This window comes from Parus major, chromosome 19 (genome assembly GCF_001522545.3).
Source record: "Parus major isolate Abel chromosome 19, Parus_major1.1, whole genome shotgun sequence".
NCBI classification, from domain to species: Eukaryota; Metazoa; Chordata; class Aves; order Passeriformes; family Paridae; genus Parus; species Parus major.
The window spans coordinates 5,468,645-5,483,364 of record NC_031787.1 but is presented as its reverse complement, the minus strand read 5'-3'; the positions used below and the strand labels follow the sequence as shown (position 1 = coordinate 5,483,364).

Here is a 14,720-nt window from a genome sequence, read left to right as displayed (position 1 = left end):
GGTCGGGAGGGGCGTGGCTCTGCGGCCCCGCCCGCCGCGGCCGCGCGCCGCCGGACTGGGCGTGATGGGCCCGGGCTGGCGGGCGGCTTCGGCGGCGCTGGTGGGCGGCAGCGTGGCGATCTTCGGGGCATTCCGCCGGCTGGCCCTGGCTCTGCCACAGCCCGCCGCCGTACGGAGCCGTCCCGGTCGCGTCTGGCGCTGGAGGAATCTCCTCGTCTCTTTTGCACACTCCGTGCTGGCCGGGCTATGGGCCCTCTTCAGGTACCGGGCAGCGCGCGGGGCGGCGGGCACGGTGCACACGCTGCGAACTGGGTACTCCTGAGGAGTGGGCAGGGGGTAGGGGGTCCCCGTGTTCCCCGTCCCGGAGTCTAGGCTGACCCCCTTCCTTCTCTCCTCACTCCCAGCCTCTGGCACTCTCCGGAGCTGCTCTCCGACATCCAGGACGGCTACAGCGTCTCAGGGCACCTGCTGGTCTGCTTTTCCTCAGGTAAGGAGCCAGGCAGGGCAGTGGCCGCAGCCACCCCGCCGGACTTAGCCCACTCCCTGCTCAGCCTTGCCTGGTATGCTGGCTCAGAACGAGCCCCCTGCTCGAGGGCTGGGCAGCTCCATGCTTTCTGTCTTAATCACGAGCATGGAGTCCACAGGCCACCAGCCTCCAGGGAATAGCCATCTCTCCATACCCAGACGGGGTGGAGGTGTCTCTGACACCTGAAAAACAGTCACAGCACCCTCCTCCTCCTCCTCGCTGCTCCTCCTTTCCACAGTGGGTAACAGTGCACAAGCCAGATCTTCTCAACGCTCTCCTTCAATCCCACAGGCTACTTCATCCACGACACCCTTGACATCATCTTCAACCATCAGTCCCGCTCATCTTGGGAGTACCTGGTGCACCATGCCATGGTGAGTATGGCGAGCATGGGGGCTACCACACACCCTGGGGCTCAGCCCACCCAGGTTTCATGGGCTATGGCAGGGCAAGCTGGAGCCCTTCCCTCTGCCTCACCCTGGCTGCCAGGGTAGGCTCTGCATCAACAAGGCGAGGGCGCCTGGCAGGGCAGGATGCCTGCCAGCATTGGCTCTGAGTGCCTGGAGCCAGACAGGCTGCTGAGCTGGGAGGGGGAAGAGTTGGAGGCTTATCACAGCACAGGGAGGTGTAACTGCTGCTGGGGGATCTGGCTTTCTGGGCTGGTTTTCTCTAAGTTCAGGTGCCTGCTGGGATCTCTGGCTGGGGGGAGCAGAACTGTGTGCTCTCACTGAGGGTGGGGAAGAATTCACTTTCCCCAGGGCAAGACAAGCTGACCCTGCTCTGTGTGTATGTTTGTGTTCCAGGCCATCTCTGCCTTCGTCTCACTCATCCTCACAGGCCGTTTCCTGGTGGCAGCAGTACTGCTGCTGCTGGTGGAGGTGAGCAACATCTTCCTCACGGTGCGAATGCTGCTGAAGATGAGCAACGTGCCTTCCCCAGCACTCTACGAGGCCAACAAGTACATCAACCTGGTGATGTACTTCGCCTTCCGCCTGGCGCCCCAGGCTTACCTCACCTGGTACTTCCTCCGCTACGTGGAGGTGCAGGGCCAGGGTGCCTTCCTCACCGCCAACCTCTTGCTGCTCGATGCCATGATCCTCATGTACTTCTCCCGCCTCCTCCGCTCCGATTTTTTCCCCTCCCTGCGCAAGGGCTCTGTGGGCAGAGATGTAGACGGTGAGAAGTTTCTGATAGACTGAGCCGTGCACGCCAAGGGGGACCCAGGCTCTGGCTCCTGGAAGTTTTGGGCTCTCCAAAGCTGCTCTGATGTGCCTTAGGGCTCGCTCCCTGGCCCCAGGCCCTGCCTTCACCCGCTCTGCTGCCTAAAAGTGCTTCCCTGCTGGACCAGCCCAACAGCTTCACCGAGCTGCGGGGATGCTGCTGAAACCAGAGGCACAGCCGATGGAGAAGCAGCCCAAACCAGCTTTCCTGCAGGCAGCTGGAGGGCCAGGGCTGGCTGCACTTCGCAGCTGATGGCCTGGAAGGGTTGTGAGGGAGGGGACGAGTCCCTCCCGTGGTGATGCTGGGTGTTATGTGCATTAAAATTGGTCTGTTTACTGCTGCCGCAGCACACCTGGGCTGGCTCTTCTGTGGGGCAGAGCAAGTCAGGGACTCCCCCTGCACCAGGGCTGTGGGAAAGGATGTGGCCCATTCCCAGAGGAGTGCTGGCAGGGGGGAGAGAGGGCACATGCTTGCTGCTCACTTTGTTCTTTGTTTGAGGGACCTCTCCGCCTGCTGGGTCCTGCCAACCCAGCTGAGCCTCGAGCAGCACAACTCTATCCCTCGCATAGATGAGTTCCTCTCCTCTCCCTCATTCCTCTGCTCTTCCAGAGGCCCAGGGCTGTGCAGGGAAGTTGAAGGGATCCAGGAGAGGTACTGAGCCTTGTGGCACCAGCCTGGCGGTGAGGAGCCTGGCTGGGCTGTGTGACTCACCCAGCAGCCACGTGAAGTGGAGCAAGCTGGTGTGGAGAAGCCATGTGAGGCCAAGGGCTCTTCCTGGAAGATTGCTGCATGCTTGCATCCCCCTAGAGTGATCTTCACTGGCACAGTGCAGCTGCAGCCCTTGAGCATGCTGGGCCCTCTCCACAGGGCCAGGATGGTTCCAGCAGCTCTCCCAGAGCAGTGGGAGGAAAAGGGGGATTCAACTCCCAGGGAGAGTGGGGCCAGAACTGGCCAAGCCGGTCCTGTGTAGCACCAGAAAGGCAAATCCTGCTGATGTGAGAGCTCCGGGATCGCACTGGATTGGCATTAGCAGCAGAGCTTCAAGGAAATCCTGGCCAGCCCCTGCTCCGGGCAGGATCTGTCCCTCCCACCCACCCCAGCACCTGCCCAGCTCAGGCAGAGACAGGCACTGCAGCTGAAATAAGCTGGTGATTAAGGGGAGGCAGTGAGGATCACCTTTCCACCAGTGCACTGGGAACACCCCGTAGGATCTGGATCCTGCTGGGACTCCCTGGTGTGTATTGACACCAGTCCCAGGAAAGGGCATGGCAGCTGGAACAGAGATGTGATAGCTGGGGCAGGGATTGATGCCAGCTCCAAACCTACTGCCTTGTCCCTCCTTGCTCAAAGCAGAGCTCAGCAGCCCTGGCAGGGAACAGCTGTGCTCTCAGCAGCACATCCCAACAGCTGCGTGTGTCTTCCAGCTGCAGCTTAAGCCTCATGCCCTTTTTGCAGTTTAGATGACTGCATTTGCAGTCAGCCCACACAACTAAGCCCAAATGTTAATTTTCCCCTCGCCCCTATTGCTGCACACATTTCCCCTTGTCTCTCCACGTGAAGCAGACACAGCTCTGTCCCAGCAGGTCACAGCCTCAGACCAGCCCACACTTCCCCTGTCCTTAAACCAGGGTAGAAGGCCAGACATGACAGCTTCCCAAAGGAGGGAGCACAGCTCCCTGCTGCTCCCCTCCTGACTTCCAGCAGGAGCGTCCCCCAGCAGTGCAGCTGTGGATCAGGCAGGCTGCCAGCCAGGAGCAAGAGGCAAGTGAAGTGCCAGGGCAGCACCGCTGGGCTGAGCTGAGGTAAGGCTGGGACTGACTGCAAGTCATGCTGATGTGGAATCCCTCCCAGCCTCTGGCAGCAGCACATCCAGGCTCTCCAGACCAAATCCTTGACCAGCAGTGTCAGCAGCTTTGCTACGAGAGGGGCATTTTCCCACATCTTTCTTGGGGTGACTACATGTAAAAAGGTAGCCTGAGGGTCAGGGGACCCTGCTGCTATAGATCCACAGGGAAGAGGCTGGGTTGGTGCCAGGGAAGCACACAGGGAAGCAGCACTCCTCCCTCCAGGCAGTTTTTCATCCTTCACAGCAGGCAGGGAGCACCTCCTGCCCACCTCCCCCAAACCCAAGTGAGGGGTGTCAAGCCAGGGCCACACAACCCAGCACAAATCTCCACCTGAGAGCAGTTCCTGCTTTCCATCCACCACTGTCCCAGGAATCTGCCACCCTCCACAAGAGGGCTGAAAGGAACTCGATGTCCCACCATTCAAGAGCCCAATTACCCCATCAGTATTTGGTCATGGCTTTCCTCATCTTTCTCAACCAAGTCTAAGTAATGTACTTAAGCTCAAGTACCCTGAAGACTTTTCCATAATTCTCCCATTCTCAGCTCACCCAGTGCTCCATGTTCTCCTGACTCCAAACACTCTAAAAGCTGGTTTCATCTACAGACTTAAAGCCAAACATTGCAGAGGTAGCAACAGCAGCATTTGGAAACAGCCCTGAGGACAGTGAACCCTGTGAAGAACAGCAATAGGGAAACTCACACGCTGCAACCACGTGGAGCAGAGATTGTGCCAGAAAAACCCACAAAGCCTCTGCTGCTGGATTTGCAGGAGGGTTCCAAGTCAACCTGCAGCATAAGCAGAGAGCTGATCCGCTGGGAAATGGTGTGACAGGTCACTTGTGTCACATCAGAGCCATTGACACGTTTTTGTTGTGGCCACCCGTGGTCTGCTCCACAAGGAAGCAACACAGGACACCCAAAACACTGATCACAAACACATCCTAATTATGCCACACAAGAAAATGCAAGACATGAGAGGTCTGGGGGTAAATGTAGAGATATTTGAGAATTAGGTGTCAGCTCATGATGACAGGATTCCAGACACTCTCTGAGTAGGGCACCACTGCTCCTGCATGACCCTCTCATGGAGCAGTGAGCCCTGCCCACCCACTGCCAGAAAGCAAAGGAGGAGCCCCTTTAATGAAATGAAGGCCCAGAAGTTTGCTGGGTGCTCTTTTTCACATGGGCTGTGCTGTCACAAAACACAAGAGCCCTCAGTGGTGTCACAACGTTTATTAGTCTGTACAGTCCTCGGCAGATGCAGTTTAGATGATTCCAATCTAGAAAGAAGCAAAGGATGTTAAAACAGATGTTATGGTGGCAGAAAGGCAGAGCCTCCACCACAGACATCACTGCCATGGCTGCATCTCCCCAGGACTCCTGTCCCCCAAGGCTTCTTCCTCCCAGACCTGCCCAAGAGCTTTACACATCCACTTTGTAGATTTATTCCACAGTGATCCCTGTGCTGTGCATTCCCCTACTGCACTTTGTACCACCTCTGCCTCCTGCCTACCCCTACCACCTTGAGGACTGAACTAACTGAGAACGTGGCTCCTCAACACTCAGATCCTGTCTGCCTACAAGGTCACAAAAGCACCACCACACTTGAAGCACAAGTACCTCATGAGGAAACTCAGGAAGAACAATCAGTGGAGAAGACCCAAAACAAGCTGCAAGAAAAGCTTCCAAGTTTCAAAGCCATCTCACCTTGTTGGCCACATCCAGTGCATCATAATCTGGAGCCAGTCGTACATAAGCCTTCTTCTCTCCATCAGGCCTAGAGAGGAACAGGAGGCATCAGAACAGAGGCAACTCCTCCCCCCTGCTCCACATCCTTGCAACTCCCATGTGCATCAGTGGTTCCTTTGGTAACATCACATTACTCAGTGGACTTTAAGTTTACATCACTTGCACAGGACTCCCTGGGTGTCAAAAATGCTCCTTGCTAAGAGGTAAAGAGCCCCCTGAAGAAGCCAAGAGCACCCTAAGGAAACCAAGCTTCTGGTCTGCCAACATTTCTCACTTCCACCAAGATGTGCTCAGTCAAAAGCTGCACTTAGCTATGGAGCTTTATCACACATCTGCTGAATCTCACACATATTCCCACTTTCTGCTAAAAATGAAACACCTCACACCCACCAGGGACTTATTCTCCTCCCCCTTCTCACCTAATCAACGTGTTGACCTTGGCCACATCGATATCGTACAGCTTCTTGACGGCCTGTTTGATCTGGTGCTTGTTTGCCTTGACATCCACGATGAACACTAGAGTGTTGTTATCCTCAATCTTCTTCATCGCTGATTCTGTGGTCAGAGGAAACTTGATAATGGCATAATGGTCCAGCCTGAAAGAGAGGTCCTGTGATTAAAAGAGAGCTGACAGGTGGTCCCCTAAACTTCAGGGGCTTTCTCTGGGGTGCATCAGTCATCTAAAGTTACAATCACAAACTCTCAGGCTTTGGTCGCTTAAAATCATCACCTGCATCCCAAACCACCAGGTCCCCATACCAGCCCATTCACGAGGCTGCTCCCACCCCCAAACCGCCCAGCAGGGGAAACAAACGCACTTGTTTCTCCGTGGGGCGCTCTTCCGGGGGTATTTGGGCTGCCTCCGTAGCCGCAGCGTCTTGGGCCTGCGAAAAGTGGGCGACGTGCGGATCTTCTTCTTCTTGTGGCTGTGGACCCCCTTCAGGACGGCCTTCTTGGCCTTCAACGCCTTTGCCTTTGCCTCTGTCTTCGGAGGCACAGCTGTGAGGAGAGCTCAGTCAGCACTACAAAGATCTCCACAAGGATCTGGAAGGTCAGGATGTGCTCCCCAGCCGGGCACAGCTTCCTCTGGTCAATGAGCAGGACCTCACCCACGGGCCCACGCTCCCTCATCCAACCAAGAGGAACCCCAAAACGCCCAACTGAAGTAAAAGTCTCCCGCCTCCATGCGGGAAAACGCACTTATTCCCTCGCCACGCACGATTCCCAGCATCGAGATGGGAACATTCCCCACCCCCGTCAGACAACCCGGCCGGCCCGTCCCGCCACCTCCACGTGCCCGCGCCCAACAAAGCGCTGGAACCCTGCCTAACTCCCCGCTTCGCTCAGCCCGCCCCCCACCCCACATACACCAACACCCCGCGGGGTCCCACACGCCGTCCCACGCCCCCAATACGGACCCAGCACCCCGAGCCCTCACCCTCCTTCTTCGCCTTGGGCGCCATCTTGGCCAGGCAGAAGCCGAAAGGGGTCTCCCAGGCCTCGGCGCACGGGCTTATTACCCCCAAATCTCGCGGGAGCAAAACAGAATCCCCGTTAGCCCGCCCCCTCAACTCGCGAGACAACTTCGAAGCATGCCGGTAGTGGTAGTACTCATTATCGGACTCGTCTGCGCACGCGCAGCAGTGTCCCGCGCGCCGTAAAGCGTCATGGGAGTTGTAGTCTGGCACTCTGCTGTCCCTTCCCGCCGTCGTGGCGGTCCGGGACAGGAGTGAGCCCTAGGGTGGCGGGGGATTACCGGGGTCCCGTCGAGGTGGTGGCAGCACAATAGCCCAGTCCGGGAGTAACCGGCCTCCTGGCCCCTCCCACACCCCCGAACAAGAGCGTGGGAGGGGCCAGGACGCCGGTTACTCCGGGACTGGGCGTGAAGCACCGAGCCCCGCTACCGGCGCTGCGAGGTTCGCGGTAACGGGGACACACTACTTCATTCCCTCACCGTGGGGACAGGGAGGACGCGCGGAGAGCTTGATCTTGGAGTGGGTTGAGGCGAGGGGGCAGCGGGGTCTGTGCACGGCGGACACGGGACGGGGAGGGACGCGGGGGGAGCGGTGGCACACGGAGATGGGGATGGGTGGGAGCTGGGGACAGACACATTGCGGTACCCCGGGATGGCCGTGGGGACAGCTGGGACACGGGAATGGATGGAACATGGGGACAGTGGTACCCGGGGGTGTGGTGGGACGCGGGGACAGCTGTGGCTGTGGGACAGGCACACCTGAGGGCAGGGAGACAGTGATACACTGGGGTGGCACTCTCGGAATGTGGGGATGGCTGGGACACGGCGACAGCTGTGCCCCAGGGTGTGAGGACAGCCACAGCCAGGGGGCTCGAGGTGGCAGCCATCCTTAGTGACGCGGGGAATCGGGACACAGAGGCAACCATATCCTGGGAAAGTGGAGATTGTTGGGATAAGAGGACAGCCCCACCTGGGGACACGGGGACAACCATGTTCCAGAATGCTGCTCGTGGGGACAGCTGTGACGTGGGGACATCGCCACTCCTTGCTCTCTCTGTCCCCAGACCTCGCGGGGACCCTCATCCCATCCCTGCTCACCCAGCCACCCACGGACCATGAACGTGCTGGCTCCGGTCCGCAGGGACAGGGTCATCGCCGACCTGCCCCCGGTGAGCAGGGGGCCACAGCAGCGCGGGGGTGACCTCGCCGAGCCCCATGGTCACCCCGCTCGTTCCTCTTTGTCCCCCTCACAGTGTTTTCGGAAGGAGGCCGCCCTGCACACCCGCCCCGCCTTCCACCCCACTGTGGCCAGCGCCTGCCAGGAGCAGCGGACGGGCACTGTGGGGTCAGTCCGGCGTGCTTTGGGGTCCCCATGTTGGGATGGGGGGTGACAAGGGTCCCGCCAGCCGCGGGTGGGGGTCCGCAGCGTGGGCGCCGCGTGGCTGCGGGCGCTGCGCGATGCCGAGCCCTGCGTCACGGCCCTGGAATGCGGCGCGGGGGGGACACGGGGGGAGCCCGGGGCGGACACGGGGGTACCGGCATGGGATGCGGCAGCGCCGGGATGCGGAGCGCTGCGGACACGAGGGGCCGTGGGGTGATGCCGCCCACCCCACGAGCCCCTCCGCTCCCGGGCTCAGCCGGGGGGTGCCCCCCACCCTGCTGAGCCGCGCGTCCCCCTCGCTGCAGGTTCAAGATCTCCAAGATCATCGTGGTGGGTGACCTCTCGGTGGGGAAGACCTGCCTGATCAACCGGTAACGGGACCGCCGGGGAGGCTTGGAGGGGGATGGCGACTGGGGGGAGTGACCCCTGTCCCCCAAAGGGCAGCAGCACCTCGGGCTGATCCTGGCTCCAGCCAGACTCCGGTGCTGGGCACCCCCAGGGCGGGGGGCACTGAGCCCTCAAGGGGTTGGAATGGGGGTTCAGGGGATGTTGATACCCCCCCATCACCCCCCCACAGGTTTTGCAAGGACACTTTTGATAAGAACTACAAGGCGACCATCGGGGTGGATTTTGAGATGGAGCGGTTTGAGGTGCTGGGGGTGCCCTTCAGCTTGCAGCTGTGAGTAGGTGCCAGCCCCCTCCCCACACACCCCACACCCCCACAGACCCCTGCAACCCCTCCTCACCTCCCACACCCCCCCCCAGGTGGGACACGGCCGGCCAGGAGCGTTTCAAGTGCATCGCCTCCACCTACTACCGGGGAGCACAGGGTGAGCTCCCCACTGCATGCCCTCTGTCCCTGTCCCCATCCCCACTGCATCCCAACTGCCCTCTGTCCCTGTCCCCACTGCATCCCAACTGCCCACTGTCCCTGTCCCCATCCCCACTGCATCCCAACTGCCCACTGTCCCTGTCCCCATCCCCACTGCATCCCAACTCCCCACTGTCCCTGTCCCCATCCCCACTGCATCCCAACTGCCCTCTGTCCCTGTCCCCACTGCATCCCAACTGCCCACTGTCCCTGTCCCCATCCCTACTGCATCCCAGCTGCCCACTGTCCCTGTCCCCATCTCACCCCTCCTTCCTCCCCCAGCCATCGTGATTGTCTTTGATGTCAACGACGTGGCGTCCCTGGAGCATACACGGTAGGTGACACATGGCCCAGGGGTGGGACCAGGGATGAGCGTGGGGGCCTTCAGGGCTGAAGAGAGAGGGGCTGTGGGGCTGCTGTGGTGTGTGAACACGAGAGCAGTGCTCGGCCAGCAGCTGGTGACAGTGGCTCCCACAGGCAGTGGCTGGCTGATGCCCTGAAGGAGAACGACCCATCCAACGTGATCCTCTTCTTGGTGGGCTCCAAGAAGGATCTGAGCGTGAGTGTGTCCCTCTCCCTGTGGGCAAACTGTGCCCTGGCTGTCCCTGTCACCCACCCATGCCCGGCTCGGTTGGCAGACGCCAGCACAGTACAGCCTGATGGAGAAGGACGCTCTCAAGGTGGCTCAGGAGATGCAGGCAGAGTACTGGGCTGTCTCCTCACTCACTGGTGAGCCCCAGCTGGGTGGGGGGATGCAGATCCCAGCCTCAGCCAGGTCAGGGGACACTCAGGGGGTCTCTTCCCATGGGGCAGGGGAGAACGTGCGGGATTTCTTCTTCCGAGTGGCAGCCCTGACCTTTGAGAGCAGCGTGGCGGCCGAGCTGGAGCGCGGCAGCAACACCCGCAGGATCGGCGACACCGTGCGTGAGTAGCCCTGGCCAGCCCTCCATGGGTGTCCCCCTTGTCCCCCCACCCACCCACCAACCCTCTTCTTTTTGTCCCTCAGGGATCAGCAGCAAGGAGAGCGACCTGTACCTGTCAATGCCCCGCAAGAAACCCAAGTGCTGCCAGTGAGGGGACAGCCCCAGTCCCCTCCATGCTCACACCAAAGAGGGGCGACCCCGGCCGGCCCCGAGGAGACGTCCCTGCCTCCCCCAGCCTCCCCTGGCCCCTCGCCTGCCTGGGCACCCCTGTCCAGGGTGGGCAGGAGCACGTGTGTGGCTCCTGCAGCTATGCAAACCCAGGTACTGCTGCAGGGGGAAGATGCCCTCAGGCTCCCTTTTGTCTTAATTAAACCTTTTTTATGCTTTGTAAGAAAGGCATGGGGCTGGGGCTGCTTGTGGGTCTCCCTGTCCCTGGGTGCAGTCCCCAGGCTCATAGGCAAGCAGGAGGATGGATGGCTGCCGCTGAGGACGGGTTCCTTCTTCCACCAAGGAGCATCCCTATCCTGCAGAGCCAGCAGCCCTGTGTCCCTCGGGGGGCTTCAGGGGACACACGAGGTGCCAGTCCCACATCAGGCCCAGCCAAACTTGTGCTGGTCAAAGTGGGGCTGCAGGCTGGGGGGGACACAGTGGGAGCACTTGTAGCGCTCCTGGATCCACTTCCCTCCCTCGCTGTTCTCCATGCAGATGGCAGCGACACCTGTGGGGTCACACAGTGGGTTCAGCACTGGCCACCACAGCCTATGGGAATGGTGGTCCCATGGGTGCACCCTGGGGTGCCCTCTCCTACCTGCCACGACCCCGCCCAGCCGCTCCACCAGCTCGATGGCCGCTCTCATGGTGCCCCCAGTTTCAACCCACTGGTCCACGAGAAGGATGCGCAGACCTGGAGGGCGTGAGGCTGTGGATGAGTGCCCTGTGCTCACACTGGCAGCCCTCCCAAAAGGGGAGCACCCCGTGGGCTCACCCGGCAAGATGGCATCGGTGCGGACCTCCATCACCTTCTCCCGGCCCGAGTAGTCGGTGTAGGGCTGTGCTGCTGTCTGCACACAGAGGTGCCCGGCTTTGCGGATGGCCAGGAAGCCTTTCTGCAGTGTGGCAGCGGCTGCAGCACCTGGAGGTGGGGACAGCACTGTCAGGACCCCCAGGACCAAGGGACAGAGACCCCACACTCACCTGTGTCCCATGTCCCCTCACCCAGGATGAAGCCCATGGCATCGATGCCGGCCACCATGTCGATGGAATCTCCCTGGAAAGGCTGCAGCAGGTCGGCCACGCAGTCCTGCAAGCCCTGGGGGAAGAGTGGAGGTGCTGGGTGCCTGCAGCCCACCATGGACACCCACAGCTGGGTGCCCCAGCAGCCCTGTGGAGATGTAGCCCACCCTGGCACCCCTGTGGGTGCCATCCCCCCCCGGCACTGGGTACTTGCGGGTGGCAGTAGAGCCGGGAGGGGTCCAGCCAGGCATAGTTGGGACCTTTGATGTTGGGGGCCATCAGTGCCAGGTACCAGCCCTTCTCCCGGGTGGCAGGGACGTGGCACAGGTCCATGTGTGGGGACTGCAGGCGCTGCAAGCACTGAGCATGAAGGGGGGGTCAGACTTCCCACCTCCAGCCTCCACTGGGCCCCCCGTGGCCTGGTGCCCCCCACCCACACCCACATGTGTCACCCCAGGGCCCAGGGTTCCCATTCCAGCTCCATACCTGGGTGCTGGTGGCAGGGCTGAGCCGAGCAGGACTGTCACAGAGCGTCACAGACAGCGACAGCTGGGCAGGGGCAGCCCCTGTGGCACTGGGCCAGCACCCTTGGCCAGCTGGACACTGGGACAGTGCCAGGCAGGAACCCTTCCCATGGGCCAGTGATGTCCCCCACTGGCTCTGCTGTCCCAGGCAGGCAGTGCTGTGGTGTTTGCACCCCACGTGGGTGTCCCCAGCACCAGCTGCCCGGGTGGCACAATGGGGTGGCACCCTGTGGTGCAAGGGTCAGTGAGCCAGGGTGATGCTCACAGGGTGATGCTCACAGGGTGATGCGCACAGGGTGATGCTCGGGGGATGTTCTGCAGCTTTGGGTGGCCTTGGGCAGGACTGGGGTTTTTGGAGTCCATGCACATCCACATTGGGGTGCCCAGGCATTGTCCTGCCCTGCTGAGCTCTGGCTCCCACAGTGAGCCAGGGCTGTGCCCTGACTGTCAATGGGCTCCAAGGACAGGAGCTGGGCAGAGGGGACAGCCCTGGCAGTGCTCTGGGAATGCTGCTGTGGGCTGCCAGCCCAGCTGGGCACCGGGCTCTGGGCTGTCCTGTAAAAGGCACTTCTGCAGGATGGGATGCAGTGCCACAGGGAACGTCCATGGGATGGGATATAGGGATGGAGCAGGCATTCATGGGATGGGATGTGCAGATGTGGGGAGCATCCACGGGAAAGGACACGGGGATGCAGGAAGCATCTGTGGGCTGGGATCCGGGGCTGCACAGAGCATCCATGGGATGGGAGCATCGTTCTCCCGTCGGGGGCCGCTCCGGGGCCGGGGGCTGTGCGGGGGCCGGCGCGTCACGGGGCGGGGGTTTGTGGCCGGCTCGTTACCGGCCCCGGCACATCACCCCACCGGCTGCCACAGCAACGGGGCCGGTCCCACCGGGAGGGGTGACCCTTCCCCGCGGGCTGCCGGCTCGGGACGTGCCCCGGCAGCGGCAGCAGCACCACCCGGGCTCTGCGGGACCCTCCGCACGGTGCCGGGCCGTGCCAAGCCGTGCCGGGCCGCCCCGAGTGGGCGGGCTGCGCCTCTCTATAAGGCGGCTCCACGGCGGCGAGCCGAGCGGTGCCATGTGCGCCCCGGGGCTGCTCTGCCGCCTCCTCCTCCTCCTTCTCCTCTTGCTACTGCTCCTGCTGCCACCTGCTCCCGGAGCGGCCCCGCCGGGACGGCCCCGCGCCCGCCGCGGGCTCACCTACCCCGGGACGCTGTGGTGTGGTGCGGGCAGCAACGCGGACAGCTACGAGCAGCTGGGTAAGGGCGGAAGGGATGCTGCTACATGTATCTTCCCATCCCATCTCGTCCCACCCCTTCTCATCCCATCCTACTCTCCCTTCCATCCCTTCCAATTCTGTACCTCAAATTCCTTGACCCCATCCCCATCCCATCCCCATCCCAGTGCTGCTCCATCCCAGCCCAGTCCAGTGCTGGGTCAGCCCTCACCAATCCTAATCCAGTCCAGTCCAGTCTGGTCTGGTCCAGCCCCTGTTCCCATGCTCAATCCCTGTCTGTCCTACTTCAGTCCCCAACCAAGCACCAGTCCTGTCCCAGTTCATCTCTGTCTAGTCCCTGTCACAATCCTTTCTGGTGCTGGTCCACTCTTGATCCACCCTCTGTCCCCAGCCTCCTCTGTGGTCCATCCTGCTGCCATTCCAGTCCCCAGCCCAATACTGGCCCACTCCCTATTGTTATTCTGATCCCAGCCTAAACCCTCTTGTGGTCCTGCTCCAGGACCCCAGCCTAGTCTCACCCCAGTGTGGTCCAGCCCAGTCCCCATCCCTATGCCAGCCTTGTTCCCACCCAAGTGCGGATCCAGTTGAGACCCTCCCCATCCATCCTTACCTACCCCAGTATGACTCCAGGCATGTGTCAGCCCACTCTAATCCTGATCCTAGTCCTAGCCTAGCTCAACCCTAGCTCCTGCATGTGGGCCCCCCAGCCCTGCCTGTACCCCACGTTTCCCTGCAGGGGAGCACCAGGACACGGACCGGTGCTGCCGGGACCACGACCACTGCCAGCACGTCATCCACCCCTTCACCTCCCGCTACGGGTACCGCAACCTGCGCTGGCACACCATCAGCCACTGCGACTGCGACCACAGGTGAGCCTCCCCAAACCTGTCCTAGGGCACCCTGGCATCCCCCCCGGGCGTGGCAGCCCCCTGAGCCCGGCTCTGCCCTGGGGCAGGTTGAAGGAGTGCCTGCGGCGGGTGAACGACACAGCTTCACGGGTGGTGGGCCAGGCCTTCTTCAACGTCATCCAGGTGCCGTGCTTCGAGTTCACCTACAGGGAGGAGTGTGTGGAGCCCTATCTCTATGTCTGGTGAGTGCCCCCCTGCCCTGGGGACCATCCCCCTGTCTGGGCTTGTCCCACCCTGTGGTGCTCCTCAATTTTGGCAGGTGCAAGACGTACAACACGGTGGCCGTGGCGGTGCCCCGAGAGCCGGTGCTGTATGAATTTGGGGGGGAGCTCATTGATCGGGCAGCCAGGCCCAGGGGAGCCCCCCTGAGCCCCCCGTGGGGCAGCACAGGGGGAGGAGCCCTCCCAGTGGATCATCACACTGGGACAGCCCCCAAAGCAGTCAAGAAAGAGAGGAAGAGAAAGAAAAATAAGGGGAAAGGTCTGAAAAAGAAAGGCTCTTCTGAAAAGGGGGCATGGAGCCATCCTGCAGCTGCTGATCCCTGGGCCCTGCTGCCGTCCTTGGGGGAAGCATCCAACACCATCCTGAGTGAGACCCCGGCACGGGAGAGCTTGGGCAGGGAGCCACCACCAGCCACTCCCTCCCCAGTCCCTGCCACCAGTGGGAAGAGGAGGAGGAAGGAGAGGAACAGAAAGAAGAGGCTAAAAAGTAAAACTGAGGCTGAGCCAGCATGAGCTCTGAGTGCCCCCTGAGCCCTGCGTGGGTCCTGGCTGTGAAATAAATTTATATCTGCTCAAGCAGCCTCAGCTTTGTCTCTGGAGGAAA

The 14,720-nt window shown here is 61.3% G+C and overlaps 5 protein-coding genes and 2 non-coding genes across 10 annotated transcripts; 3 read left to right on the top strand and 4 right to left on the bottom strand.

The window, feature by feature from the left end:
- The first annotated feature begins 26 nt into the window (after positions 1 to 26).
- TLCD1 (TLC domain containing 1) lies at positions 27 to 2,096 on the top strand. The gene is made up of 4 exons (XM_015646967.3): positions 27 to 261; positions 405 to 487; positions 818 to 900; positions 1,330 to 2,096. Exons 1-4 carry the CDS (start codon positions 65 to 67, stop codon positions 1,723 to 1,725), a joined length of 759 nt encoding a protein of 252 aa, XP_015502453.1. The 5' UTR covers positions 27 to 64; the 3' UTR covers positions 1,726 to 2,096.
- Positions 2,097 to 4,812: 2,716 nt separating this feature from the next.
- On the bottom strand, positions 4,813 to 6,920 carry RPL23A (ribosomal protein L23a). Its single transcript, XM_015647020.1, has 5 exons — positions 6,782 to 6,920; positions 6,162 to 6,342; positions 5,763 to 5,939; positions 5,302 to 5,371; positions 4,813 to 4,874 (listed from the first exon to the last, which is right to left on the bottom strand). The coding sequence occupies exons 1-5, from the start codon at positions 6,804 to 6,806 to the stop codon at positions 4,860 to 4,862; spliced, it is 468 nt and encodes a 155-aa protein (XP_015502506.1). The 5' UTR covers positions 6,807 to 6,920; the 3' UTR covers positions 4,813 to 4,859.
- Positions 5,443 to 5,508, bottom strand: LOC117245320. The gene has a single exon (XR_004499919.1). It is a non-coding gene; the product is annotated as a small nucleolar RNA SNORD42 (small nucleolar RNA).
- LOC117245321 lies at positions 6,010 to 6,080 on the bottom strand. The gene has a single exon (XR_004499920.1). It is a non-coding gene; the product is annotated as a small nucleolar RNA Z17 (small nucleolar RNA).
- An 81-nt stretch (positions 6,921 to 7,001) lies between the features above and the next one.
- Positions 7,002 to 10,387, top strand: RAB34 (RAB34, member RAS oncogene family). Of its 4 annotated transcripts, none has more exons than XM_019008664.2 (11): positions 7,002 to 7,259; positions 7,882 to 7,986; positions 8,071 to 8,162; positions 8,504 to 8,569; positions 8,776 to 8,877; positions 8,964 to 9,028; positions 9,352 to 9,403; positions 9,547 to 9,628; positions 9,708 to 9,798; positions 9,883 to 9,989; positions 10,076 to 10,387. In XM_019008664.2, exons 2-11 carry the CDS (start codon positions 7,933 to 7,935, stop codon positions 10,361 to 10,363), a joined length of 999 nt encoding a protein of 332 aa, XP_018864209.1. In that variant the 5' UTR covers positions 7,002 to 7,259; positions 7,882 to 7,932; the 3' UTR covers positions 10,364 to 10,387. The 4 variants fall into 4 exon arrangements, with proteins under 4 accessions (XP_018864209.1, XP_018864210.1, XP_015502502.1 ...); XM_019008665.2 differs by having other exon boundaries at positions 7,002 to 7,266; XM_015647016.3 differs by having other exon boundaries at positions 7,002 to 7,337.
- LOC107213021 (adenine phosphoribosyltransferase-like) lies at positions 10,315 to 11,990 on the bottom strand. The gene is made up of 6 exons (XM_015647019.2): positions 11,712 to 11,990; positions 11,436 to 11,585; positions 11,208 to 11,301; positions 10,978 to 11,124; positions 10,801 to 10,896; positions 10,315 to 10,710 (listed from the first exon to the last, which is right to left on the bottom strand). The coding sequence occupies exons 2-6, from the start codon at positions 11,556 to 11,558 to the stop codon at positions 10,583 to 10,585; spliced, it is 588 nt and encodes a 195-aa protein (XP_015502505.1). The 5' UTR covers positions 11,559 to 11,585; positions 11,712 to 11,990; the 3' UTR covers positions 10,315 to 10,582.
- Positions 11,991 to 12,486: 496 nt separating this feature from the next.
- PROCA1 (protein interacting with cyclin A1) lies at positions 12,487 to 14,695 on the top strand. Its single transcript, XM_015646216.1, has 4 exons — positions 12,487 to 13,009; positions 13,724 to 13,856; positions 13,943 to 14,077; positions 14,155 to 14,695. Exons 1-4 carry the CDS (start codon positions 12,487 to 12,489, stop codon positions 14,627 to 14,629), a joined length of 1,266 nt encoding a protein of 421 aa, XP_015501702.1. The 3' UTR covers positions 14,630 to 14,695.
- The last annotated feature ends 25 nt before the right edge of the window (positions 14,696 to 14,720 follow it).

Excerpts from the sequence above, each read along its gene's own strand:
- TLCD1 (XM_015646967.3), top strand. The coding sequence starts at position 65 with ATGGGCCCGGGCTGGCGGGCGGCTTCGGCGGCGCTGGTGGGCGGCAGC. Across the intron at positions 262-404 it reads GGGCTATGGGCCCTCTTCAG|CCTCTGGCACTCTCCGGAGC; the intron begins GTACCGGGCAGC and ends CCTCACTCCCAG. Across the intron at positions 488-817 it reads GCTGGTCTGCTTTTCCTCAG|GCTACTTCATCCACGACACC; the intron begins GTAAGGAGCCAG and ends TCAATCCCACAG.
- RPL23A (XM_015647020.1), bottom strand. The coding sequence starts at position 6,806 with ATGGCGCCCAAGGCGAAGAAGGAGG. Across the intron at positions 5,940-6,161 it reads AGCGCCCCACGGAGAAACAA|GCTGGACCATTATGCCATTA; the intron begins GTGCGTTTGTTT and ends CCTCTCTTTCAG. Across the intron at positions 5,372-5,762 it reads AAGGTCAACACGTTGATTAG|GCCTGATGGAGAGAAGAAGG; the intron begins GTGAGAAGGGGG and ends GTTCCTCTCTAG.
- RAB34 (XM_019008664.2), top strand. The coding sequence starts at position 7,933 with ATGAACGTGCTGGCTCCGGTCCGCAGGGACAGGGTCATCGCCGACCTG. Across the intron at positions 8,163-8,503 it reads CAGCGGACGGGCACTGTGGG|GTTCAAGATCTCCAAGATCA; the intron begins GTCAGTCCGGCG and ends CCCTCGCTGCAG. Across the intron at positions 9,990-10,075 it reads CCCGCAGGATCGGCGACACC|GGATCAGCAGCAAGGAGAGC; the intron begins GTGCGTGAGTAG and ends TTTGTCCCTCAG.
- LOC107213021 (XM_015647019.2), bottom strand. The coding sequence starts at position 11,558 with ATGGACCTGTGCCACGTCCCTGCCACCCGGGAGAAGGGCTGGTACCTG. Across the intron at positions 11,125-11,207 it reads TGCCATGGGCTTCATCCTGG|GTGCTGCAGCCGCTGCCACA; the intron begins GTGAGGGGACAT and ends CCCCACCTCCAG. Across the intron at positions 10,711-10,800 it reads GCTGGGCGGGGTCGTGGCAG|GTGTCGCTGCCATCTGCATG; the intron begins GTAGGAGAGGGC and ends GTGACCCCACAG.
- PROCA1 (XM_015646216.1), top strand. The coding sequence starts at position 12,487 with ATGGGATGGGAGCATCGTTCTCCCGTCGGGGGCCGCTCCGGGGCCGGG. Across the intron at positions 13,010-13,723 it reads GGACAGCTACGAGCAGCTGG|GGGAGCACCAGGACACGGAC; the intron begins GTAAGGGCGGAA and ends GTTTCCCTGCAG. Across the intron at positions 13,857-13,942 it reads CACTGCGACTGCGACCACAG|GTTGAAGGAGTGCCTGCGGC; the intron begins GTGAGCCTCCCC and ends GCCCTGGGGCAG.